Source organism: Tiliqua scincoides, chromosome 7 (assembly GCF_035046505.1).
Source record: "Tiliqua scincoides isolate rTilSci1 chromosome 7, rTilSci1.hap2, whole genome shotgun sequence".
NCBI lineage: Eukaryota > Metazoa > Chordata > Lepidosauria > Squamata > Scincidae > Tiliqua > Tiliqua scincoides.
Window position 1 is genome coordinate 27,267,881 of NC_089827.1, and position 27,912 is coordinate 27,295,792.

The following is a 27,912-nucleotide window of genomic DNA, read 5'->3' on the forward strand; positions in this document are numbered from 1 at the left end:
AGGATTGTTGTGGTAAAGCAGTCCGAAATAGCATAAGAAGACAATTGGGAGCAACTGCAGGATAAGAGTGAATACACTGTACAAAAGCCATTGCAACATTGCCCTATCTTTTATTTTCAGATCCTAAAATACTGAACCAATTGAAGAAAACCTCTTCGGATTATCCTCCGTGCTTTATGCAGTGTAGGCTTTCGGAGTGGGTGGGGGAGGAACCCAGGAGGGAGGTGGGACTGGTGGAGCTCTGCTCCATTGGATCCTATCCTCCCTGTTGGGCTAAAAAGCCCAACACAGAGGTTCTCTAGTCTGCATTGGCAAAATAGCTGGCACAAACATGAGAAGACCCACTGAAGGGCTTTGAGACCTCCAGCTGCTTCCTGGTTCCCATGGGATATAGTGGTCACTGTTTTGGCACGGCTGTACCTCCAGGCACCCAGAAACATAGGACTGGGCTGCCTGTTGGTTGGTACATTTTTCACGCCCCACATTCAACTCACTGTAGTTACTTTTTTGTTCAAGAAGTAGAGAGTTGAGAAGAGGCATGCAAATCCCTTTTAAATATGCTTTCATTCTCCATTAGCCATTTGAAGGAGAAAAACATTTTTCCTGGCTTTATCTGAACAGGGCTAGATCAAAATATCTCATCTGACCACAAGCAGCATGTCCTAGACAGAGGCTCTTGCAACATAGCTGCTATGTATACGAACTCCACCAGACACCTAAAATTAGCAGCTTGTTTCTTTCAAGTTCCAACTAGTGCTTCACTTCTGCTTAAACTTGCACCCCATTACATTACATCCATCACACCCCTTTCTCTCAGTATGACAGGATGAGGGCCTATTTGGCTTCTGGTTGTGTTATCAACCAACAAGACAAATACTGTCCTGTAGGCCCACCCAGCCGCTCTGCCTTTAACAGCAGCCTGATCAGGATGATCAGATGTTCTCTTTTTCTAGGACACATCTTCTTTCTTAGCCTAGTGTCCTGGAAAAGAACTTAAATGTTGTCCTTTCCCTGTAGGCAGGCAGTGCATAGCCTTCTTATAATTAATAAATTATATGTAATATAGTTTTACATTTAATAATTAGTAATATAGCATTTACATTAACTATATGAAATCCATATACATGTAATGGGAATGTGCAAGATCCATCAAGGAGATAGGGTGTGGTGTCAACAGTGGCCCCTTGCTTTGGCAGGCAAACATGGGGTTAACACCAGGACCTTAGATTACAGTAACTGTGCTGCACAGCTGTAGCCACTAGAGGCAACAAGGTCCTCAGGGTTAAAAGCAGCACCTGCACAAAGGAAAAGGATGTGGGTAGTAGTAGGAAAGCCTAGAGGAAGGAATGAATGGAACTGATGGATTAATGGACTGAGGAACGAATGGCTGATGGACTTACTGACTAAAGGACAGATGATTAAATAGACTTTGGAGACTGCTGGAGACACTGGAGATTGATGTGTGGCTGCCACGCCCAAGACCTGATGAGGACTGAGGTGTTGCTGTAGTGGTTGGAGAAACTGCTGAAAGGGAAGGGGAGGGGAGGAAGGAGGACCTCTGCAGGTTGGTGGGGTCCAGCAGTGCTGCAGGTCAGAATTAGAGCTATTGTTGAGGAACACATGGGAGCTAATTGGCTGAAAGTGGGCATTGGTTCTCTAGGCAGAGCTTGGCCTGGGAATTTGGCAAACAATACATGAGTGTTTTTAGCTTTTATTTTGTCATGTCCTACACTTCTCTTGGGTGTCCTACCTTTTGGGGTGCCTGGTCCTCTTTTGTGGTTATGACATCTGGTCACCCTGAGCCTGATTTGCCTACAGTTTAATAAAGTAATAATGTGCATTATTGACTTGACCTCCAAAGCCAGGTGGGAGCCCCGGTGTGCTCAGCCATAGATCTGGGACCCAAGGCCAGACAGGTGCCCAGGTCTACCCACCCAGCAAACCTTGGCCAAGGAGGCCATCAAGTTCAACCTGGAGCCCAGGTCTACCCGCCTGGTTGACCTGGGCTCTGGAGTTGGTAGGCCCTTCCCCCCCAAACACAAACACTGGATCTGCCACTGGTTGGCAAAGGGGCGCAGTGATCCAGTGGAGAAGGGAGTAGCTCTGCCTAGAGAGGGGGATGTGTGTGCACAAGAAGGTACTGCAAGAAGAGGTGCTGGGGCCGAAGGTCTCCCACCCAATGCTAGGCCTGTTTACTCAGAAGTCAGTCCCGTTAGAGTCAGTGGGGCTTCCTCCCAGGAAAGTGTGGCCAGGAGCGCAGCCTGGCAGGCCAGCCCTGTGCGTGCCTCCTCGGGAGTCCGTGGGGCTTCCTCCTGCCAGGCGCCTCCGGCGGCGGCGGTTGCCATGGCTCCTCCGTCACACGCGCGCGAGGCTTCCCCGCGCCGGGGGCGGGCGGGCGGGCGGGAGCGGGACGGGCTCGCGCTCTGCTTGCGCGGGGAGCGGCTGCGCCGCGCTCCTTTGTCTGCCCGCAGCGTCCCCGCGCGGGACCCGCGCCCCGGCATGAGCATCCCCGTCCCCGAGGGGCTGACGGAGCTTCTGCAGGGCTTCACCGTGGAGGTGCTGCGCAGCCAGCCGGGGGACCTGCTGGACTTCGCCCTCCAGTACTTCGGGCGCCTCAAGGCGGAGGCGGGAGCCGGCGCGGGGGCCCCGCTGCAGGAGGGGGGCGGCGGCCGCCCGCACCAGCGCTGCCCCAATGCCGCCGCGCCCGGCCCCGCCAGGGGGGGCCGCCTGCAGCTCGGCAGGGCCCCCTCCGAGAGCAGGGGGGTCAACTTCGCCGAGGAGCCCATGCAGACCGACTCCGAGAGCGGGGAGGGCGAGGAAGAGGACGAGTTCACGGGTAAGCCCCGCACCCCCCGCCCCTGGTGGAGAAGATGCCCTCCTTGGCCCCCTTTGCCAGGGCGAGGAGGGGCAGGGCTGGCCCTGGGCTGCCAGCACACGCCCTTCACCTCCTGGGGGGGCCGGAATCACCCTGGCACTGGGATGCCACTGCCCTCTTCAGCGGGGCACCTGCGATGCCTGCAGGGCAAGGGAGACCAGGAAAGGAGAGTCATCTGCCCATTTGGGGGGTTCATGTCTCCAAAGCCATGTGGCCCTGTCAAGACTAGCAATGTCCGTGGCATCATTTTCTTGGTCAGGTGCATGCCAGGAAAAGCTGCTGACTATTGACAGCTCTGTGGATGTCATAAAGACACAGGAGCCCTGTTTGGGGGGGGGGGAGTTGGTGATGGTATCAGGGAGGTCTTTGTACTCCTTAATTTCTAGAACTGCATGGTCACCATCATACATTTGGTATCATCCAGCAGTGAGGGCTTCACAATTATGGAGCGCAAGTAGGGCTGCCAGTTTTTGGACCTTGTCTGCACATAATCGTGATGAATGTGTGTAATTCCATGCCATGGCAAACTTCACCTTTCTGCCGTCAAGTGGCTCCTGTTCAACGCACAGGAGCAGGCTTGGGTAGTTTCCTTCTGGCCAGTTGGCAATCCCAGGAACCAGCACTCGGACATGCCTAGGACACTGCCTGCAAAATTCAGAAAGGGAAACATTATATATACGTCTCCACCATTCACATCTTTTGGAAACAAATTTATTTTTCTTATGAATGAAGCTGTCAGCAGATGTGTTGCCACACCAATGATAATTCTGAATACAAGTGCTAAGAGCCAGATAAAATTACTTAAGGGGCTGGTGGTTGTACCCTGCTATCTGATCATCCTTGGAATACTATAAGAAACCAGAAGGTACCAAGGAGTGGGAGAGCAGACCCTTTAATGCCCTCTTGAACAGGGCAATTCATGAGTAAATGTTCCTTGACAATGAAGAATCCACAATCCTCCTTTTTTCTCACGTTTGGAGTGGAGCTACATTTTAAGCTGTTCACATGCTGTGCAGTGTGCTGAAGGCTGACTCTAGAAGCTGGAAAGGCATAAAGTATTCCTCTGCGGTGGGCCCTCAACCTCTAGCATTGGCTCTTTGCTTGAAGGAAGGAGCTGTTGGATGGGCTTTTCCCTTCTGTTGTGGTGTGTTGCTAACCTTTCCTGCTACTCTCCCACCCAAACTGACAGGCCAATTAGTTGCATGATATAACAATGGAAGGAAAAAGATCCCAACCAGCCAAGATGGCTCAGTTTTTGAATGGAAAGGAACAGCTTTATATCAGTCCTCACTTTTAAGGTGGAGAAGGGTTTAACAGTACACCACAACTCAGCCATGGTCTGTCTGAAATAATAACTTTCTCTGTGTGTGGTCAAAAGTACCTTTCCCTCAATGACTTGCATTCTGCCAACGAATGTTGGATTTAGAACAAGACCGTCACAATATTTGGCATATCTTCTCATTTTTTGGAATTAAGATGCTGTGATCCATTACAGTTACAGGAATCATGGTTTTTAACACAGAGGTGGTTTCCACATGAGCAGGTTCAAGTTGGAGCCATGAACTCACGCAAGATTGCTGCTCTGTTTTCCATGAATTAGAAAAAGAGCACATAGTGACCCTGGTACCATTAAGCAAAAAGTCATGATCTTGCACACATTTGCAACTGTTGTCATTACTGGTTCAATTAAGTTAGAACACTTACAAACATGTGAGCATTTATTTGTGAAATGAGCTAGCAGTTGACTGTGGGAACCAATTCTTATGGATGTGTTATACATCACACCATGGCAAACCCAGAGTTGACCTCAAAAGTATTATGTAGCCAGGGCTTACCTACTGAGCATGAGTGTTCTGTGCCATAATCATGCTTTTGCATTTACAGTAGACTTTACATTTTTAAGTTAACACATAAAGCAACTTCCATTAGATGTGTCTGTTGTGGTTCCTGCAGCACAACTCTGATATCTTAAGGCATCTCAAAACCTTCATCCCACTCTGGGGAAGGGAGCACGGCCCATGGTGACGAGCCCAGTGGACCTTGATAGTTGCTTCAGGTGCCTCCATCACCATGGCCTCCCAGTATGAACTTGCTTTCTTGTAAGACGAACTCACTATGCGATATTTAGACAGAGGGAGGGAGGGAGGCACCAGTGATGATGGAAGGTTACCCCAGAGGGTGGAAGAAAATCTTGGAACTGAAAGGGTAGAGAAGGACAATGTCTGCCTTGCATGAGCTTAGGCAACTTGAGTTAGGAATATGGGATAACAAACAATGCTCCTTAAAAACATATACCGTATTGTATGAAGCTGTACTCTTTTGAAATAACGTAGCGCTTCTTAGAACCTTGCAAACTGATGGTTGAAGTAGGATGGGCTTGTTGGATTTCCTGTAACTTTCCTTGTGGTTTGTGCTCCTTAAAGCAAAAAGGCCTGGTTTACATAGTTAGCAAAATGAGGTGGTGGAATGGGCTGCATTACTTTAGACTGCACAGGAGGGAATCAACATTTTTGGTGGTTTTTCTGTGTCAGAAAAACAAAAACACAACTTCTTGCAAAAAGAAAACTAGTACAACGGAGAGATATGGGCTGAAAGAATGTTTGTACAAGTCAGAAAGGTAGCAGATCATGGAAGGGAGTTTTGTTTTTGTTTTTTACATGGAAAAGCATTCAAGATATTTTACAATGTCTGCCAAAGGTGGTGCTGTCCAGTCTACCAACTCAGGATGTGTAGTACAATCCTAAGCATATCTCCCTGGAAATAAACCTCATTGAGGTCAATAGGACATGTGTCCTGGCAAGTACATATAGGATTGCCACATTAGTCACCTTATTCTGCTCCTAAGGGCCAATCTGCACATTCTGCTCCTAAGGCACAATCTGCACAGTGAATGTGCAGCACTGGCATAACAGTGCCAATGGGATGTATGCTGCATCCTGCAGTTGGGTGGCACTCACGGAGGCCTCCTCAAAGTAAGGGAATGTTTGTTCCCTTACCTCGAAGCTGCATTGCCCTTATGTTGGCGCTGGAAAGTGGGTTAGGATTTCGCCCTTAAGGTGGTAAGATTCTGAACTGGACATACTGCAGGTGAGGGATTTTTAAAATACTTTCAACAGAAAAGCTTCCTGATTGCTGTAAACTACCACAGTTGTAAAATCTTTCTTTCTGATAGTTTACTTGGAGAGAGTTCTTTCAAGTGGCTTTGTATTACAAAACTGTGAACCCCCAGGTGCAGTCTGAAGTGGTACAGGCCAGAATTCTACTGCCTACTGTTTCCCTATAATGTGTAGTACAGATCTAAAAGAAAGAGATACTATAGCACAAAGGGAGTGCAGGTGCCCTGCTTTACTTGGAAAGTTTGCAGTGATAGCAAATTAGAAAGCATTGCATCTCCCAGTTCTTTGCAGCCTTTTTCCCAGCACCTTTGGTGGGGTTAGAGGGTATTGCATATCTGATATTTTGGCTGCAGCGGACATGGCAAATACCATCAATCCATCAGGCAGGGCTGTGCCAGAATGGCCCAGTCTCTCTCTACAACTTGGAGCCGGAGAAGAGATTGGAGGATCTTCCTTGTAGTTGAGTTGTACTCTCCAAGAATCTTTGCAACTGCAGGGATAGTCCCATTGCCAACTCCAAGCTGAAGAAAGTATGGCACTCCTCTTATTGCCCTTGCCAGAGGGTAACAGAATGCTTATCATGATAAGGGGAAAACTGGCATTTAGTATCTAAACAGTCCCCAGGAAAATGTCACTTTTTAAACCTCAGTACAAAAAATACTTGAGTGTAAGTGGCAAAATAAATACTGTATTTGACTGTGAATTGCATGTGTACATTTAAAAGCCAGATTTTCCTTCAGCAAGCACAGAAACTCTGCCCCTTCCTGATCAGTATTTCTGTATTTACTAAGGGAAGCATAAACCTGTACATGGGAGGAAGTTGGTTGTCTTGGGTATGGACAGTTAGAATTTTGGGTTGGGATCATGTCAGTGTTGCAAACAAGTCTTCTGTAGAAGGACTGGCCTTTAGGAGAAGGACAATGATGATTTATAACAATAGCTGTGATTCTTCAAGGGTAGGACAGTACATATCAAAAAGGAAGAACCTCTAAAATGTGCATTCATATTTTTCTAATCCTCTCCAGTGGTTCAGAACAGGTGAAAAACGGTGTTTTCCCAAACTCTTTGAAATGGGAGACTCCCTAAATTTGGTATTTTCTGGCTCCCATGTGCTTTTATCTGTTTTATCTATGGGTGAGTATGCATACATCCTTCCTTAAGCCTGAGTGATGGGCCAGGGAAGCATTTCATTGCAGTCCCCTTTTAAAAACTAGCATTGCAAGTAAACATTCAGAGCCTGTCCTTAGTGGTCTTTTTGTATCCTTCTACTCTTGATAGGGTTGGTGTGTGTTTGTTTGTATAGACATTATTAACTGTGTTTCTCCTGAAAGCTGACACTCAAAGTGGTATTCAAAAACACATCTATCCTGGAGAACTACCTTCTGGAGGTTGTGTACCTAACTGCCTTTGTTTCACATCTAGCTTTTAAAGTGCCAGTAGGTCTTTTAAGGCTAGAAAGGAGAATGTGGACTTGCCTTGGGCCACAGGCAACACAAATGGCTAATTGCAAATCTGAGTTAAATTGTGCCTTTAAAAATTTTGTCATAAGAATAAAATGACTTTCTGACAGCTACTGCCATCTGGTAAGGCAAGTGCTTTATCTCATTATTTTTTCAATTAGTATGTTGCAGCTGATGGTAACATGGGGTGTGCAATCAATGAAATGTGTAGGTCTTGATTGGATAGTGCAGATGTACACAGCAGCTTTGAACTTTCCTGAAGACTGTTATATCATCTGTAAGGAATTTGAGTGGGGGGGAACACCCCAAAAGTAGAGGTGTACTTGCAAGCTGAGAGTGAGAAAGATAATGGGAGTGTAATAAAATACCTACATTCTTTGATTCTGAACATTATGGCTGTCAGACTTGAGACTTACAGTAATGTTAAGAAGTCAGTTGATTTAACTGTTGGTAAGTGAAACCCTGTCACATTGTATTTGTGATGGTGGATTTTATTGCATTTATATGCTAATTTCTTATCGTAGGTGGTTAGGAGAGAGCTATCTAAGAATTGCAAGTGGGTAGCACTGAATTCATATTTTAAATGACCTAATTTTTTTAAGGGAACAGCTGTTATGCATTTCTTTGTGTTTCAACATTTTGTTTCTTAAGAACAAATTACTTTTGAGATAATTTTGTTTCTCTATGAATTTACAGTGTTGCATATAAATTTCCAATAAGGAACAAGTGAATTTGTTAAGAATCGCAGGAGTGTGCATGTCTGTGAATGTCTTTGGAACTCAGTCAAATTCCCCTTATTTGTTTTAAGGAGGGTATTATAGAAACTTTCCTGGGTTTGTGACTGATCTGAGCTTGTAGTTTGTGGACAGTGTATATCAAAATAGTGCTCTGATGTTTGTACGTACATATATTTATTTTATTGGACAATAATGGAAGAATACAAATAGTCATGAATGGAGCCTTGGCTATTTATTTATACACACACACATGCACACTTATTCAGTGATTTGCTAGGTGAAATATAGAAAATTTATTCTGACATCTATGCATTTAAAAGAACTGTCTAAAGAATGTAGGATTGTTTTGTATCTTTAAGATCTAACTTCTATTGTTGGATATTTGTGACCCCTTTCTAGCTTCTTAATGCACAATTGTATACATTATTTGTTTGCATGTAAGAAATATCTTGTTCTTTATATTGAGTTTCAGAAATAGCAGTATTGGATTCTCTTCCCTTACTTTTAAAATGGCTGGCTATGGATGAGAAAAGAGTATATGATATCTAGTTGTACAGTTTATGCATTCTTTTTATGCCTTTATAGAATGTGAAGTCAATAATTCAGTGAAAGACACTACTTGATTAGCATTATAGTGAGATAAAAAAATTAAAACTAGGACCTCTAATGTGAAAGATGTGTGAATTTTCTAGGAAACCACAGTTTTATATCAAAAAATGGTTCCAAAATTAAATTGTTGGTGGTTGTACATTAAACTGAATGTTTCTTTTGATTGGGTACATATACCCCCATCCAGCAAGGAAGCCCCATGAACATAAGTATCCTTTTACGTATGTAGCTGATGCTGATATGAGACTGGATGTACATCCCCAGCCACATCACAAAGTCTCATTAAAATGGCTGGGTGAATCTTGTGAAAGTAATGTACATCCTCATTCAGGGCTACCAGTTGTTACCTGTGATTAGTTGCCTACAACTAGAATTGGTCTGGGGCCATGGTTTTCTGTGATCTGCTTCTTCTGGAAAACTGCATTCTTGAAGCTTAAACATATTGGAGCAAGGGGCTTTCACAATTTATGCTTGACATTGCCTTTTGATTGCATTGCCTTGTTATTAACATCAGAATCTATTACATAAAAATACGACATGGATGTTCAGGGCTGGAAAAATCTCAGTGACATGATTCTTAGACACCTTTTAAAAATGTTGGAATTCAAGATGTTTCTTAGAGGTGGTTCAGTAAAATGCCAAACAATGGTTGGGTGCTGTGTGAATGAGTCTGGCTGGATTCTAGGGATAAGCATGATCAAACCCTGGTTTCCAATGCTAGCTGCAAGCTTAAACCATTGTTTGATACTTTGGAGATAATGGAGTTCACCTCAAATCCAGAAAGGAATGATGGAATCCTCATGCATGGGGAGAGGGAATACACAAACCCAAAAGTCTGGCCAAGGATAAATAATGCCAGGTCATGATTTCACATTATATCAACCACTCCTTTGGGATTTTCAGAATGCTGTTGTCACTTTCAGTTTGGTTAGAACTGAAACTTTTCTTCTGAAAGGGCTCCTATATGTTTTAAGAACTATGTTACTGATAGAAATGCAATAGTGTGGCTTTTTCTGTTGAGGCTTCCCGTGCTTGGAAAGATCTTGCCTCTTGAATTCATGTCCATTATTCATCTGTAAAGGTACAGAACCTCTTTTGGGAAAAAATGGCTGCCCTGCAGTTTGTACTGCTGTCTAAATAAGCCAGGTAGAGACCCTAAAAAGGCTTCTGAACCTGTAAGAACTGCACAGAAGGCAAAACTCTTAGCAGTGTTTCTCAAACTGTGGGTCAGGACCCACTAGGTGGGTCGTGAGACAATTTCATGTGGGTCCCCATTCATTTCAATATTTTATTTTTAGTGTATTAGACTTGATGCTACCGTGTTATGTGACTGCATCTGGGGAAATGTTACAGATCTGTACCTTTAACAGGTTATTATGCATATGCTTTTAACAACAATAGTCAGTAGGACTTACTCCTGGGTAAGTGTGCATAGAATTGCAGCCTAGGATTGTTAAAAATTTTCCTGCTTGTTGATGTCACTTCCGGTCATAATTTCTAGTGGGTCCTGATAGATTCTCATTCTAAAAAGTGGGTCCTGGTGCTAAATGTGTGAGAACCACCGCTTCACAGTGTTGCAGTCTGCATGGGAGGTGGGCAATGCATTCTGGGGCGACATTGAGTAAAGGGAGGAGTCTTGGTGTGACCAGGGAGAGGCTGCAGGCTGCTCGGAAGTCTTCCTGCAGCCCTAAAAACAGCAGTGCTGTGCTACAGTAGGCAGCACACCTACCTATTTTTGACTGTTTTATTTATTTTTCCCCATGTTTTTAAAGTGTGTCCCCGGTATTTACAGATTTGCGGTATCCATGGGGGGGTTCGCAATGGAACCCCTGCGGATACTGGGGTACTCCTGTACCACCTGGGCAGCCTAATCTTAACCTGTCCTGGAGCAGACAAGCTAGCAGGGCTGGGTTTCAGTGTAATTTGGAGAAAGGGGAATTCTTGGCGCTATTCAGATCTGTGTCACCTAAACTGGTGATGCCAGTCTACTCAAGAGGGGGTTAGGATCTGACCAAAGTGCCAGATCCTGGTCCTGCCCCCCTGCGGGGCCTGGTCCTCCCACTTGTCCACCCACAGCCTGCCCTCTCCCTGCTCCAGAACACCCCTGAAATGTCCTCCCCTGCCCTCCCCTGCCCTCCCCAAACTCCGACGCTAGTGGCCCGCAGCCAGCACAAAATCAGCTTGGGTCAAGATGTGGGGGCCAGATTTGACCTCTGGAGGCCAGCACACCTCCATGTGCCAGCCTGCCAACTCTCCCCATGGCGCAGAAGTGCCTTATGGCACTTTTGCAACACCTAGAGGCAGGCGCAAGAGACTTGTGCCAGTCTTCCTTACTTTTCGGATTGTGCTCTTAGTCTTTTCTTTGAAAAACTATTGAGGGAAACAGTGAAAATGCATCTTTTGTAAATATGATGGATAAGCTTAAGCAATTTTCTTCTGAGTGTTGCATCATATATTGTCATTCCTTAATTCCTTCAGTGTTTTACAGTAAGTGATGAGCAGAGTATAAGGCAGTGACGTTAACTGAACTTACTGTTAGAGGTGGGTATATATGAAATTGTGTTTTTCTTGCATCTTTCTGTGCATCTAGAAAGGATTTTGCAAGACCCAGACAAAAGGGTAATGGTGCAGCTCTTACTGTCTCTATTATTCAAGGCAAGGAACTTGTTACAAGATAAATGTCAGATTGTGTTTTGACCACAGTTTAGAATATGCCTTAACTGATTTGCCATTTTTATTATTTAATCTTTTAATTATTTACTCCATTTTGTGTGTTGTCACATTAAATAAATTCCTCATTTCGGAAGCGAAAGTTTTGAAAGATCTTTGGTACACACAATGCATAAAATGTGGAACGTTTTCAATTCATAATCTTGGGTTTTTGTGCATGTCACTGAAGCACTGGTCTGTTTGGATCTTTTTAGACCGATTTTTCTGTATATTAAATTTTCACCTGAACTGTATTGATCAGATTTAAATGCAAAGCTTTGGGTCTGTTCAAGGCACTTTTAGGTTATTGTTCATCTCTGCAGTACAAGTTTGGATGTGATTTGACCTCAGTGAAGTACTTCAGAGATCTGTTGATTTCAGTGGGAGAGTTAAACATCTCTCCTAAAATACGCATGATTGGAAAGTGCTTATTTGTAGATTGCTCCATTTTTCTAAGCAATACCGGAGGAGGGGTCCTTTGTTTGAACTCAGAAAATGCAAGGTTCATTTGTCAGGAATAATTTTCTCTGTGGTTAGGTACCAACAATAGCTTTTCAGAAACTTGGAGGAGGCATTTTGGAGATTTTTTTGCTCATGGTGTGCAAGCTCATTTTTCTGCTCAGGGTCTCAAGGCAGTTGTGTGGGTGTTCATACCACTTCAAGATGGATCCTGGAAAATGCAAAGCTAGCTTTTAGAAGCACAGTACTTGTTGTGGTAGATGTGTGTGTGCTTTTGATGTGTCTTGCAATGTCTGGCATTGTGGACTTGAACTGGGAGATGTGCAAGACAGGCATTGATTCCCTGCTAGTGGCATCACAAGGGTATATGTCACCTGATGTGGGAGGCCAGTGTGTCACCTCCATGGTGGGCCACCTCCCATGCAGTGGGTGGGGCAGCAACCTGAGTGGTGGGATTGGTGATGTACCGTCACTCTGTCCCTACTGGTTTTTTGCCTATACCTTTGGATGGAACACAGATATTTTAACAAGGTTTGTTTCATTGCATTCTGCTTGAAATTACACATTGATTGTTATATAGGATGATGGTATTATTCCTAAAAATTGGCCACTAGTGGTGTCACCCTCCAGAGATGTCACCTTAGTAACACTTTATTGGTTCCATGCAGTGTCAAAATAACATCTCATTGACTCTTTGAACAATCGGTCTGATTGATTTGTTTTAAATTAAGGAAGTGTACTTTTTAGGGCACAATCCTAACCCCTTATGTCAGTGCTTTCCAGCACTGGCATAGTGGTGCCAATCGGACATGTGCTGCATCCTGCAGTTGAGTGTCCCTCACGGAGGCTTCCTCAAAGTAAGGGAATGTTTGTTCCCTTTCCTTAGAGCTGCATTGCCCTTACGTCAGTGCTGGAATGCAACTGACATAAGGGGTTAGGATTGTGCCCTTAGTTACATAAGACGGTTGCATTTTTGTTTTCTGTTTTTTGTTGGCCATAATGTTTGATAGAATTAAGGTATTTCACTCAAGTTTTTTTTCATTGCATTCTGCTGTAAATTGCACATTGAATGATATGACATGATGGTATTATTCCTACAAACCGCAATTTTAGCAGTTTTGGTTACTGGTGGTGTCACTCCCCCTTTGTACATCACCTGGTATGGTCTGCACCCCCTGCACCCCCTAGCGATGCCACTGTTCCCTGCTTCTTGAACCCCCTAGGGCTGCAGTCACAGAAGAGAATACTGTTGCCACAGTACAGCATTCTTCTCGCCTACAAATCAGGTGACACCAAAAGCCAATGCTGTACACTCACTGCTATTAATCTTCCAGAATTGCTGCTTTCCCTCAGTCTGAACTACTGTTTGCTGATGGAGGCCTTTTACATTGGCCCCCTAGATTTACTGACTGTATGCTTACCTCATAAGCAGCAATTGCAGGTAACACACCTTTGCATCTTCTCTCAGATGCCTCAAGTTATTTCATGAAATAAATTTTTTATTTGCAGTTTTGGGCCCCCTCACATACACTGCAGTGAATATATCCTGATATTTGTGCCCATCTGTCCTGAAACAGTACTCTCAGTAATGACATTGACTTGAGACTTGAAGGTCAAGACTTGATACTTGGAGTTAGGGAATCAAGCCCATAACCCCAAGTCTCAAGTCAAATCTCAAGTCCTTGCTCAAATTCTCGAGTCTCAAGTCTCTGAGCCAAATTTAACATTAAAGAGGGAAGTGGTGGTGGGGTGTGTGTGGGGGAGTTGTAAACACTCCCCCCCATGGCAGGTTTTTCTGAGTGCCTGCTCCCTGCTGCCCAGCTGATTGGTGGTGGTCAAAGTACCACAAGCATCCTGGAGCCTCCAGCAGCAGCACAATCACACAGGCAAGGTAGGCAGGCATTTTTTGCCTTGCTTGGTTGATTGTGCTCTCTTCTGGATTGCCCAAGAGATATTGTGGCGCTACAAAGAGCAGAAAAAAAGGAAGAACACACGCACATAGTGATTCGGATATGAAAATGGCTTCAAGTCTTGAGTCAAATTGTGAGTCACTGAGTCTCAATTCCAAGTTGAGTTCAACTCAATGATTGACCAGACTTTAGTCTTTGGGAGCAAGTCACAGGACCTGAGTCTATATCACTGCAGTTGTATATAGCAGATCTGAATTGGGGCTAGTGCCATTGTAGTAGTATGAGTAAAACTATCTCCACTGTTCTGAAAAATACATTGCCTGTTTGGGACTGTGTATGGACTTAATTTTTCCCTGAACATATTTAATATCAATCATTGCATAAGGGAAGGAGCAAAGCTCATTAACAGAGTGTGTGGTTTCATTTAGAAATTCAGAGTTTGGCATCTTCTGTTTAAAAGGATCTTGAGAAACAGGGCTAGCAAGGTATTCTGTCAGGGACCTTGGGGAGCTACTGCCAATCGGCGTAAACAGTAGTGGGCTAGATGGAGCTGTGGTTTGTCTTGATATGTAAGGCAGTTTCATTTGTTCATACATTTTAGAAAAATAACTGTATCCTCATTTTGTAACCTGTTTTTGTTATTCTGTCATAAGATGTCAAGGAGAGATGCAGGAACTACCTAGAATTTGTAAATCCTAGTTGTTTAAATGAGTTTAATAAGCTCCTTTGTAGTTTAAAACTGAAGTCCTGCTTTGTAACAACTTTGCATATTTTATTTTACTAGAATTAGTTTCTCTTTGCCAGAATAAACGTAATACTCTGTCAGTGATCAAAGCAGTAGCCTAGTTATATTTGTGACTGATTTACTTTATGGAAGAAGTTTTAAACTATCACAGTGGTGTGTCAACTTTATGTTGTGTTAGGTGGCATTGCTCTGAAATTTTCTCCAATTCTAACATCATCTGTTGCAAGAAGAAAAATGCATCTGCATTAGTTAAACTATTTTACTCTATCTCAGGCTTGTATTTTAGACTATAACCTGATACATACTTACTTGGGAGTAAGTTCTATTGAACTCAGTGAGGTGGACTTCTGAGTAGACATACAAAGATGGGTTTCTCACAGTGCAATCCTATCATGAGTTGGAAAACCACTGATAATTACATTATTCATAATATCATTTACTTTAAATTTGTCTGAAAAGAGATGCTGAGCAATGACCGGTCACTATCATCTTATTAATAAATAAAATTTGCCATTTTTCAGCAAAAGTTCCTTATGGTAATTTATATAGCTAAAAAATGAAAAAATGACCCTTGTTCCAAAGAGCAGTGGCATTCCTGGGGGTCCCTGCACCCGGGGCAACCCCCCGAATTCCACTCCCCCACCCCGTTTCCCCCCTTCTCCGCCCCCGCGCACGTGACCCAGAAGTAATTGAGGTGACGTCATCATCACTGCAATTACTTCCGTGAAGCTGCCTCCTCCATTCCACCTTTGAAAACAAGGGAGCCAGAGGGGGCTCGTGCCACTCCGCCCCTGAGGGATGCCCTCAGAGGCGGAGCAGGGGCACCTAGGAGCGCTCCTGGGGGACAGCCAGATGCTCCTCCTTTATAGGAGAAGACAAGATGGGCACCCCAGAGCATAAGTGCCTCTCTAGGGCGCCTGTCTCCTATCCTCCTATAAAGGAGGAGGGGAGGGGAGGGGTGGCTCAGTCGGTGCCCAGGCGCTGATGGAGAGGCAGCAAGCTGCCTCTCCGCAGGGCTCCTGGGCGCTCCTCCTGGTGGGGGTGGGGGTGGGGGTGGGGGTGGGGTCAGGCTCTGAGGTGCCCCTGGAGGGTCGGCGCCCAGGGTATTTGCCCCGCTTGCCCCCCCAGGTACACTTGTGCCAAAGAGTCTCAATCCTTCTTAAAGGGGAAAAAAATATACAAGGAAAAGATCAGCAAAACAGGCCCTGGAAAGCATAGTTGGGGTGGATAGAAGGAATTGTTCTCTCCCTTCTCTGTATAAGAGAAGCACCTTTTTAAAAGGTGCCTCTTTGCCCAGTTAGCAGGGGTGACTCGATACACTTACAACCCAATCCCAACCAACTTTCCAGTACTAATGCAACCGTAATGCAACCACAATTGACTCTGAAGTCAATAGAGAGCGGTTGCTTTTCACCAGTGGCCAAACCCCTGATGAAACTTAACATTTTGTCCCCCTCCTGGATTGCCAGAACTGGTCAGCATTTTGGTTCTGGCTGCTACTAATTTGCCTTTTTGGTTTATCATCTATTTTTGTTATACCACTGCTACTATCAGTTCCATGAAATAATTTTTCAAAATAAAAAAATTAGATTCTTAGATTTTACGAAGAACCCAGGGATATGCAGACATGCCTGGAAGGCTCTGTACTGTCCACTCTGACTTGGACTGAATTATTTAAATTGTAAGTAACAAGGCAGAATACAATTCCTCAGCTGTCATTGGTAATGCAATATCTAAATTATTTCACAATTTTTTCACTGCTAAATAATCCTGAGGGTATTGCTTATCAGACAACTAATAAGAACAGCCCCACTGGATCAGGCCATAGGCCCATCTAGTTCAGCTTCCTGTATCTCACAGTGGCCCACCAGATGCCCCAGGGAGCACACCAGATAACAAGAGACCTGCATCCTGGTGCCCTCCCTTGCATCTGGCATTCTGACATAACCCATTTCTAAAATCAGGAGGTTGCACATACACATCATGTCTTGTAACCCATAGTGGGTTACGTAACCCATAATTACCCATAACCCGTAATGAGAGAATCAAATTATGTATTTTCCTTTTTAAACAAGGAAAAGGAAATAAATGAATAATGAAGGTTCCAGTCTAATTAGAGTCCATATTGAGTCCCTGTGGGAATGGCAAGCCACCACCATCTTACCCCTCCCCCACAGGTATGGCCACTGACCAATCACCTGGGAGCCAGATGTGTCCCCTCAGAGTCATGGCATGGGGGAGTTCATCCTGGCTGCCTTCTAGCCAGGCTGACTGAGTTGCCTCCCTGACAAAGCCTCTGGCCAGGAAACCTTCTCAGCTCCTGTCAGGAGCCAGCAAGCCTGCTCATCACAGGCCTGGGCTTCTATCTGCGTAGTTGGCCTCATCACGCTCCATAAACTGTTCCACTCCCCAAGCAAGGACCTTTCTCATTTTGGACTGTTGTACCTGTAGCCCAGCCTCATTTCCTGTGCTCAGGAGGTGTCATGCTTCCAAGAAGCGATGGAATGCAGCTGGCTGATTCACCAGGGGAGTTGGTTTTTGGTAAATCAGGGGCTGGACAGTCCCAAAGAACCCAGGAGAGCAAGTTAGTTGTGACCATCTTAATCCCCACTAAGTTCAAATGGATGTGAGCACAACTTCTGGGTGGGGACCTGATTATCCTGCCTGCCTGTTGCTTAGAGAAGGAATAAAGGGCGACCTGGCAAAGGTGGACCCCCACGAGGTATGTAGATGAACTCCAAGACTCTGGAAATCTGGAAAGACTCATTCTAATCCCAATTGGTATTAGTAGTAAGTTGAGAAATTCTGTTCAAACAAGAAATCCTATGAATTTGGGAGTCTTGTGATTCAGTGTGATGCAATGGATAAAGTGAAGTTCACTAGATGACCTTGAACCAAGTCACTATCTCTTTGTCTAACTTTTTTCTCATGATTCTCGGACTTGAGGGTAGTTTTTGTGATATACCACCAATCCAGTTACTCAATATGGTGCACTTTAAATGGATGCCAGAATGTAAGATGCAAAGAAGGGCATCAGGATGCAGGCTTCTTGTTATTTTGTGTGCTCCCTGGGGCATTTGGTGGGCCACTGTGAGATACAGGAAGCTGGACTAGATGGTCCTAGGGCCTGATCCAGTGGGGCTGTTCTTATGTTGGTCAGCAAGGGGCCACAGATTTTGTTGTTAAGAATATTTATACACTGCTTTTCAACAAAAAAATTCAAAAAGTCCTTGACTTACTAGCTAAGCATTGATCTATCCACAACTTCCTCTTCTTCGAACACACAGTCTTCAAAACTGCCTCCCAGCCCCCCCCCCCGAACATGCTTTACACACACACTCTCTCTCTCTCTTTTTAAAGATTGGCATGATGTGCTTTGGCCTAAAGATAGCAAAGTGGAATGGAAGTCTCAACTCTTCAGTCATGTTGATTTAATGAAAGCTTGTAATGGTGAGCAATAACCACTGTGAGCTATTAGTATAGTAGGCCCTCAGTATCTGTGGGGGATCTGTTCTTGGACCCTCCCCTCATGGATACTGATTTCCATGGATGCAGAAGGCCCTAAAAGATATGACCAGAAGTGTCTTCCTGTCATGTCCAGGCAGCGTTCTGAGATCCCCAAAGGCACTTCTGGTTTTTGCTGAAAATCAGAAGTGCTTTTTGGAGGTCTTCTGAGACCCAGGAAGGCTGTGCATGGCCTCCCTGCACCTTAGAATATCTCCTATATGCAATCGGAAGACCCTTGAAGCCCTTCTGTCACTGGGTCAGCACCCACTTTGTGTCAAATTTGTGGGCCCTGAACTCCAGAATGAAAAGGGTGGACTGTATTCTAATGGCTTGCAAATGGATGTCTTTGATATTAACAATTGTAAGTAAGGGTTTTTCTTGGAATTCGAAGTGTAAAAATGTCTGCCTCAGAAGCAAAGCTTTGGGGAAAAGCCATAGTGACTTATGGGCCAGTTCTGCACACAGGAAATTGCATTTTTATAAAAGGCTGTTGGAAGCTGTGAAGGTACCAGCTCTGGAAAATGCATTTAAAATGCCATATGGTAAGATGACAAATAACAAAGCACTGTCAGTCATTTATGAAACTTGGTGAAGACTCAGTGCATCATCCTTCAGTTTGGAGGATTATTGAGATTAAAGAACATTGGGGTGAACATGTGATTACCAATTGTCATTCAGTGAGGACTTAATGTTTTTGAGTTAATGAAAAGTTCCAAGTGTACCTCTTGCTATTCTGTGTAAAATATTTATCTCATTTCAGGATTCTGGGCATTAACCAAAACACAAATAGGCAGGTTAAATTTTAATTTATGTTAATAGTTGTACAAACTGAGTGGGAAAAGCAGAGTTTCCCTGAGGGAAAAGGGGATGCTTAGAGTTGTACTATTATTAACCTTTTATCAGGCAATAGTGACACATCTGATGTAAGTGAGGAAAAAAATGGAGATGAAAATATAATAATGAGGGTTTGTTTTTTTTTTAAAACTGCTTTGTTCATTAAGCAGATGCAACTCTAACTGCCGCTACTTGCCCCATTGTGTTCTGCCAGGACAGTCCTTCTTAGCAAGGTATCTTTTCCAGTGGCTGTTGCTGGTGTCTCATTGGTATTATTTCTTTTAAAGATTGTGAATCCTTTGGGGGCAGGGAACAATTCCTTGATTTTTTAAACTATGTAAATCACTTTGTGACCTACTCTTGTGAAAAGCGGTATATAATTCTTAATAATAAGTTATGCAACAGCATCAAGTCAATTTAGGAGGTTTATACACACACTCCCACAATGTTGAGTATGCATATGTTCTGTAGCTCCTTGGATTTCTGACTGAACAAGAGGAAAAGCTTCAGATATCCTTTCTCTCCAATTATTAAACTCTTCAAATGCACAAAGAAAATCTTGTTGTGGTTTTCTTATGTTTAAAAACCTATTTGCCCCCACCACCCAAAAAAACTGACTTGCCTTCAAGATATAGGAATGTTGATATGGAGACTTGGGCAGTTTCAGATATGTGTTATTAGCACTCTAGAGTTTACTTTGTGTATGCATCCTTTTTCTATAACGAGTTCATGTCCAAATTATGTGTTTCTGGTTATTTCTAATAGCACCTCTAAAGATAATAGACACTAAAACAAGAGGCTGCAAACCTATAAAGAATTGTGGACTTTGATGCAGTACAAGCACTTCTTAAGGAGGACTGAATTTTCAAAGATGCAGCTTAATAAATTAGCTATATGTTGATGTACACTGTGGCTTCCAGTTGTGTGCTCAGTCAAGCATTACCCTGTTGTCTTCAGTATGAGATGCTGAATGTACAAAATTTTGAAAAACTGACCCTTTTCATTTAAATGCTGCTTGGGTGCACAGACCTTAAGAAAAACATGACATATTCATAGGTACAGAATACTTTTGATGACGCAAGTCAGTCTCCCTAGCAACGAAACAATAGCTGAGCACATTCTCTCTGAAAGGGTGAGTGTACATGTGCCTGAAAAATACAGTTATGAATTCTGTTAAGTAGAAATTCTTGCACTACTCAATTCTCAATTGTCAACTACTCAGATCTCAATTGTATTCATGTTTCTCTTGCACTTGAGCATGTTCATAAGTAAGGTACAGAACCCAAGAAAAATCACAACACAGGTTCAGCTCTAATGTCTTGAAACTGTAGCCTGTACAGTTTGTGAGCTGTGAAGTTTCCACAATCCTCTCTTGGACAATCTCTCTGCTGTCACTGTTGTTATAACTCATTCATCTCTGAATGTTTAATGAATTCAGATTCTCCAGTGTGCATCCTGAACTCTCCATCCATATGGGCTTCCGTGTTTGCTTCAGTGGAGCAGGCCAGTGTGTAGCAATGGGGGAGGGGGGGTAGGTGGTCCACACTGGTTACCAGCCACAGTAGGCTGCTAAGTGGTGCCAGCTATGTTACTGGCCATGCTAGCCTGAGACATGCTGTGGCCTGGCCAAAGAGCAGTAGGCAGGAAAACCAGAGACAATACACACACTCACCTGGCACACCATGGCCAGCTTCTCTGCCCTCCAACAGTGAGGTGTCAAAGGATTGCTGCTGAACCTGGACGCAGATGATAGGGGTTGGGGGGAAGGGCAATTAAAGACGAACTGGAAATGGGCAGGATTGAACAAGTACACAAAATGGAGGAGGAAGTGTTTGGAAACGCGGTAGGCCTTTCTGATAAGTATAGGTACAGTACATTTAGGTACAGTACAGTACATTTGAACAGTACATTTAGGTACAGAAGTAATTTAGTACAGTTCAGTATGGAGGGTGATGGAGCTCCACAGGGGTGTGTGAATCTGGATCAGCAGATAACTGAAAGCCTGGATACCGGATCCATGAACATGGGGGTATGCCTGTACCTGACACGAAAAGCCCGCCTAGCATTGTAAATGGCTGGTTTCCAGCATCCATTAATGCAAACATCCTCCATACTCCCTTTTAGAACTCCGGAGGGGGGGGGGAAGCAGGCGGCTAGGAGGTGAGATGGACCCATGCAACAGTCAGAAATAAGACATGCAATTTGCTGGTCAATTTCCTTTCCAGCAGCAAAAGCTGGGCAACCTGAAACTGACATGATGATGTCATCTTGTACCACCACATTTCTGGTTGTCAGGCTTTCATCCTGGGTTGCTACCACTCCCAGCAACACTACTAGAGCAGCAAATCTGCATGTGTGAAGGAATGTATTTGCAAATTAGCTCTTTTCTAAAGCTGACGAAGCCCACTTGCACAGAAAGTTCACCTAGGCCTTGGTGGGCAGATTTGAGACTTTTGAGGGACAAGAAAAACATTCAGACCACTGTAGCAGAGTGGGCAGAAGGCTTGGAAGTGACTTTACGTCACTGTCAGAGCTACCAGTATCTTCAAAGTGACCTTCTTCCCTCTTTCACCTTAGAGCACACTTAGATTGGTATGACTGTGTTAGATTCATTTGGATGAACTTAGACCAGTGTTTCTCAAACTGTGGGTCGTGACCCACCTGGTGGTTTGCAAGACAATTTCAGGTGGGTCCCGAAGCACCTAGCTCAGCCACCATTGATAATACAGAGCTAAAAATACAGGATACAGAGCTGCTGGGCAGAGCAGGGCAGGTTCTCAGTGGGAGAGGGGCAATGTGCTTTGCCCTGAATGGGTGGGATGCTGGAAAGAGGGGAGGACTGTGTGGTTGGAGAAGGATCCAAGTCTCCATTCTGCTTTGAGTTCTGAGCTGGAACATTTGAATGCAACCTATGCAAAATAACAGCACAAGCATGCTGTGTAATGGGACCTTTGGGTGATTGCAGCTTAGGTTTGAAGACGAGCAGCCCAATCCTGAGCTGCCTGGGGCACCCAGGCTCGGAGGCACAGAGAAGGGCTGCCACTGGATCCTGCACCTCCTGAGCTACCGCAGGAGGTGCCTTGGGACTTTCGTCCCCTTTTCCTGGGTAAGGTAAGCAGCCCCGCAGTGGGGCTACTCACTTTACCTCTGACCAAAAGGTCGGCAGTAAGGTAAAGGCACTCGTGTAGGGTGCGTAGCCCTATGTGAGTGTCATGGATCCTGCGGTGCGGAGCTCTGTGAACCCACCTCCCATCCCTCCCCCAGGCACACCTCCAGCCTGCCCCCTCCCTGTGTCACACCTCCCCATGACGCCTCCTCCCCGCCCTCTCACTGCCCCCTGCTGGCCCCCCCTCCCCGGAACGCCTCCTCCCTGTCCCTGCCTACCGTTCCGCAGCTCGGCAGTCCAGGAGACCACCAAGCCGCGGAAGCTGGGCTACCGCCCCACACTAGCCCAGCACCAGCTGGCACTGGGCTAGCACTGGTGGGAGCCCGGCGGTAAGACTGGCAAACATGCCTTACAGAGCCGTGCTGCCAAGCACAGGATTGGGCCCTAAATTGATGATGTCACTTCCTGCCATGACATCACTTCTGGTGGGTCCTGACAGGTCATCATTCTAACAGGTGGATCCTGGTGCTAAAAAGTTTGAGAACCACTGCCCTAGACAACCAACATTTCAACTTCAGCTCTCTCCCCATTTTAGAAATGGGATCATAGTGATGTAACGCATTGGGTTTTTGTAAGAAGAACCTGAGAGATATTCTAAAACTCAATTTCTATTGTGGAGTCATCCAGTGCTGTAGCATGGTTGAAGGCAAGTAGGACTGAACCTAAGCCAGTCATAGTAGTGAGAGTCCCAAGTAAGCCATATTGAGAGTCCAATCCTATCCTTCCCCCCTCCCCACCAATGTAGCTGCACTGAAAACTAGTATGGTGTATCCAGTTAAGAATTTGGGAGGCTTTGGAGGGGAAAGAGGAATTATTCCCCTTACCCCTCTGTAAGCCTCCCACTCCACAATGCGTCTCCTCAGACTTGTGCCAGTTCTATAGCAGGCACAGGTCCAAGGAGACAAAAGGTGTGGGAAGGTTTATAAAATGGAATAGGATCCAGTGTGTGCCATCTCTGCTGGATCCACCCCCTTCTGCAGCCTTCCACACGCTGCCCCCACCACTGCCTTACCTTCCTTGGTGGGTGAGGCAGGTTCCTCTTGCAGGAGCACGCCAAAAATTGCCACCTTCAGAGCACTGTATGCTCTGCTGGTGGCCATCTTGCAACAGTGGAAGTGCCTGGATAGGACTGGGCTGTGTGTCTTCTAAAAGGAAGACTGTTATATTAGTAAACACTTCTAGGTAATATGTATAATGTATTAGAATGTTTGTGCATTATGTTTGTGAGTAGGAGGAAGGTGGAGTAGCTCAATTTCTTCGTACAGAAGGCAAACAAGACCTTTTAATCACCAGTAAAGTAACTTTGGACACAACCAACTTTCCAGCACTGGCATAGCCGTGCCATTGGGCATGTGCTACATCATGCAGTTGAGGGGCAGTCACGGAGGCCTCCTCAAGATAAGTGTGTGTTCCCTTACCTTGGATTCACATTGCCTGTACCTCAGTGCTGGAAAATTTGTCAGGACTGTGCCCTTCATAAAATAGATCTGTAATTTCTTTCCCCTGTGTTCGTATCTGTTAAATAGAGGCATGTGAAATTTCTTTGAAAGTTCGCATGTCTATGCAAAACACCAGCAGCAGGCAGTACAAAGGCCACTGACCATTGTGCAATGGACCAACTGCTACTAGTTGTTGGGATTCTTGCAAAGAAAACTGGACTAATTGTATCTAGTTAGATCCAGAGGCCAGATCTTATTCTTCAGCAAGAGTACTTACTTGGGAATCACTTTACACACTTAACTACAATGAGGTGTTGAATATAAAATCTTGTGTTAAAAATTTTAAATGCATTGGTGGGCCATGGTGACTCTAGTGAAAAACCACACAAGTGAAGTTAGTCCACCCCTTAAATACACCATCCTATGCTCTTACCTCATTCCCTCTCATCCTGCTATTCCCCTTGGCTGCTCCTCCTTTACAGCTTTCTGTGTCATTTTATCTATTAACCTCCAACCAGTTCTTTTTTCCTTCTGCCCTTCATGCATGCATTAAATCAGTGGTTCTCAAACTGGTGGGTCACCAATTCATGTAAAGACCCCTGGTCCCTTTAAGGGGTGGGGGAAGGGGTGAGGGCAGTGACACGATCCCCAGGATCATGCCAGTAAGGGGGGGGGGACAAGGGGGAGTGCTTTCACTTACTTTCAGTCACTACGGGCTGCTGCAGGCTTCAGGAGGTGTGGGGAGCCCTGCACAGCCCTCTCAAAACCAGAAGTACTTTGTGATTGCATTGTTTGAAGATTCTAAGCCTTGGGAAGCCCTGCAGAGGGCTGCACAGGGCTCCCTGCACCTCCTGGAGCCTGCAGCAGCCCACAGTGAGTAATAATAAGTGAAAGCACTCCCCCTCATCCCCCCTTAGCAACGCAATCCTGGAGATAGCGTCACTGCTCTTGCCTCTCTCCCGCAAAGACTTACTTAGGGAGTAAAGCTCCCTAAAAGTTTGAGAACCACTGCTTTAGACTGACACTACTAAGAAGTGTTTGCTTCACTACTTGGGAAAGGCACCATTACTGATAGTCTTCAAAAAAGGCTGATGGACTTCCTTGTGAGTAAACATGCTAGTGGGAAAGGCACCCAGTCTGCTAGAAGTGGCTCCACTTGGGAGCCAAGACAAGTCTCCTTTTTCTTGGATTATGCAAATATAGCTCTGTTGATTGTTCCCTATTATCAGGGAATGAGGTGAAACTAAATACAGTATACTCAAGAGCTGATGCCTTTTACTGAATTTTGAGGGAAACTTTTCTTGTGTATCCTTAATGAGAGAGAGAGGGCAGCTGGCTTACAATCCATCAATCCTCCTCTCTCCAGGCGACCCCTCCCTTCCCTCTGAGCACATGAAAGAAAGGTGATCACTTTGCATTGGTGAAGGGAGGGGCTGAGTGAAGCCCCTTTGTAAGGGCTTGAAGGAGGGCTGATAGATGGATTATCTTCTTAATAACTCTTATCTTACATCACAAAGGTCAGCAAGGCTGTTTTTAAATCATAGGAGGAAAGAGACTTTGTTTTTTTAATTGATTTGCTATAGTGCAAAGTATAGTTTTTCGCCATCCATGTGAGTGCTTGGAATGGAACCCACACGAATAATGTACACCTGTACAACCTTTCCTCCTGTGATTTAAAAACAGCCTTGCTGTCCTTTGTAATGTACACAGAGTCAGTTTCTCTCCAGGAGCTTTACTAGGAGGCAGCAATCAATGAGAGGGGAAAGAATGGAGGTGATAATCGCTGCCATTTGGCCTTCTTTCACTAAGGGGGAAGGGAGGAGTGAAGCCTGCACAGAGAATGATCAATAGATTGTCAGCCAGCAGCCCTCTCTGGCATTAAATGTCTTTCCTTTAATTTAAAGGGCCCTTCTCATCAGCTTTGAGATAGAAAAATCTGTGGATACTTAGGTTATACCTGTAATTACTTGTATGACTGTCTCTCTGCAACAGTAAAAAGCAGTTTTTTAAACTGTGATTTTAAAGGGGTGCATTTTTCCCCTTCTCCAGGGATCAGCACATTCCTTCTCATTTGCAGGGGCCATTTGTATTGAGTCAAATCCATGTAAAACAAGGCTGGACCTGTATAGCTGTATACTGTATATCAGTGGTTCTCATACATTTAGCACCAGGACCTACTTTTTAGAATGAGAATCTGTCAAGACCCACCAGAAGTGACATCATCAAGCAGGGAAATTTTTAAGATTCCTAGGTTGCAATCTTACCCACACTTACCCAGGAGTCCTATTTATTATCATTTTTATCATTGTATCATTGTTAAAAGAATATACATAGTAGCTTGTTAAAAGTACGGGTCTGTAACATTTCCCCAAATACAGTCACATACCATGGTAGCATCCAGTCTAATATATTAAAAATAAAAAATTGAAATGAATGGGGACCCACCTGAAATTGGCTCGCGACCCCCCTAGAGGGTCCCGACCCACAGTTTGAGAAACACTGCTGTATATGCTTATGAATTTGGAACTTGCTATTAAAGAGCAAAGAGGGAAAGATGAGTTCAGAATTGAACTAGTGTTGGAGCCCAATTCTACCGAGCTTTCCAGTGCTGACGCAGTCCCAAGGTAGGGGAACAAACAGTGCCTTATCTTGAGAAGGCCTCCATGATTGCCCCCCTCCATGATTGCCCCGCCACTGCGGGATGCAACAGACAACCTGTTGGCACAGTTCTTTCCTGCATTTTTGCTAATTTTCACCTTTTGAGGGGGAAGGAGAAACGTTTTGAGAAAATTACTCCCATCCTAACTCGCTATTTTTGCATCCCTTGGTGGTGTTTTGTTTGACTTGTGGTGGCTTTTTTGTTTTTCTCAAACCTTTTAATCCCCCTTGGAGCATTTGGGGAAAACCAAAATAAGCACCACAATTTTGACAACTTCATGTGCTTCTTATGTTCCCATCTCTCCAGTGAAATCACCCCAAGGAGAAAAAGCCACTTCATGTTTAGGCACCAAATAGATGAAAAATTTGGGTGATCAGGGTTGGATCAGCACTAAATTGAACTGCATTGTGGGTGAAGTATAGTGTCAAATGTTGAAAACTTAAAAACTGAAGCAAGACAGTTTGTGCTTTGTTAAAAATTAGGTGGTTAACATATGGATAGTGCAAACTAGTGAGTTAAATACAAAGTGCTTAATTCAGTAATGTAAATTGATATTCAGGCAAGCATCTTAATTATTTCATATGAAATTAGTCCTATGCATTGGACCAGGGCTGGCCAAACTGCAAAACAATCCAAGCAGTGCTTGGGGTAGTAACAGTTCAATCCTATTCCCTGCCACATTATAGCATGGAGCATGCAATGCATGCTATTGGGGGTTTGGTGGTGATTGGACAGCCTGCAGGAGGTAAGTAAAGTTTCTGCTGCCAGGCCCACCCCTTCCTGCCCTTGACATATCCCTAATTCCTGCCCCTCCCTGCCCTGATACTGTCTGGGGTGCTTGGTGGGGGGATCTGCTACTGCGGTTGCCTTGTGGCAGTGGCAGATGGTCCTAGGTGTCATTGCAGGGTTTTTTATGCCAGAAGGATACTCATCCTGCTGGCATAAAAGGCCAATGGGATTGGGCTATAAGATATTTAGGGACACCAATTTAGGCACAGCCTGTAGAAGTACTGTTCATATCCCTTCAAATGTCACAAAAGAGCTAGCAAAATACTTGCAGCCAGCACCAACCCCTGTACCATCCAGTAGTCTTACATGATTCTTAATGCTGTGTGAGGCTGAGCTTCCTTGTGCTCCCTTCCTTGCATGCTGCTTGTTAAGAATCCTTCCCCAGGAAGTAAATAATTTTCTCTCAAATTATAACGGAGGTGTCAGCAACTATAGGCACCAAGGTTGAATACATCCTCCGAAAGAGTTATCAGTTGGTGTGTCCAAAAGCTATCTAAAGGAGATAGAATGGATGGAGGGAGATGTGGATGCAGCAATATAATTTGCCAGTGTTCCACTTTAAGGGCCCTGATTCATCACCCTGATTCATCAAGAAGAAGATTCTGCTTCTTATAATATTCTCCTTGTGAAACTAGCTGTTAAGGAGAAGAATTAGGGGGAAAAAAACAATCTATTTGTTGACCGGGTTTCTCAAACAATCAGCAACTTTATATTTTCTTGCTTCTGAGATGTCAGATTTATTTCTCCTCTCCACTCCCATTTAAAGCTTGTCTGTCTATATGATTACTTTTTCTGGACTGTTTCTGATATTGTTCGACTAGTTGGAAGCTGCTGGTCTTCTGGATTAATATTGTGTTAGTGTTACAAAATTTTTATCTTTCATGATGTTGGGAATGAC

General features: G+C 44.5%; 1 protein-coding gene across 1 annotated transcript in view; it reads left to right on the plus strand.

Annotated features, from left to right (window-relative positions):
* The first annotated feature begins 2,419 nt into the window (after positions 1-2,419).
* Positions 2,420-27,912, plus strand: part of PRKAR2B (protein kinase cAMP-dependent type II regulatory subunit beta) — a 70,957-nt gene continuing 45,464 nt past the window's right edge. Inside the window, exon 1 of the mRNA XM_066633387.1 lies at positions 2,420-2,836. Coding sequence (XP_066489484.1) covers positions 2,500-2,836 — 337 coding nt within the window. The 5' untranslated portion in view covers positions 2,420-2,499. The remainder of the gene's footprint in view (positions 2,837-27,912) is intronic.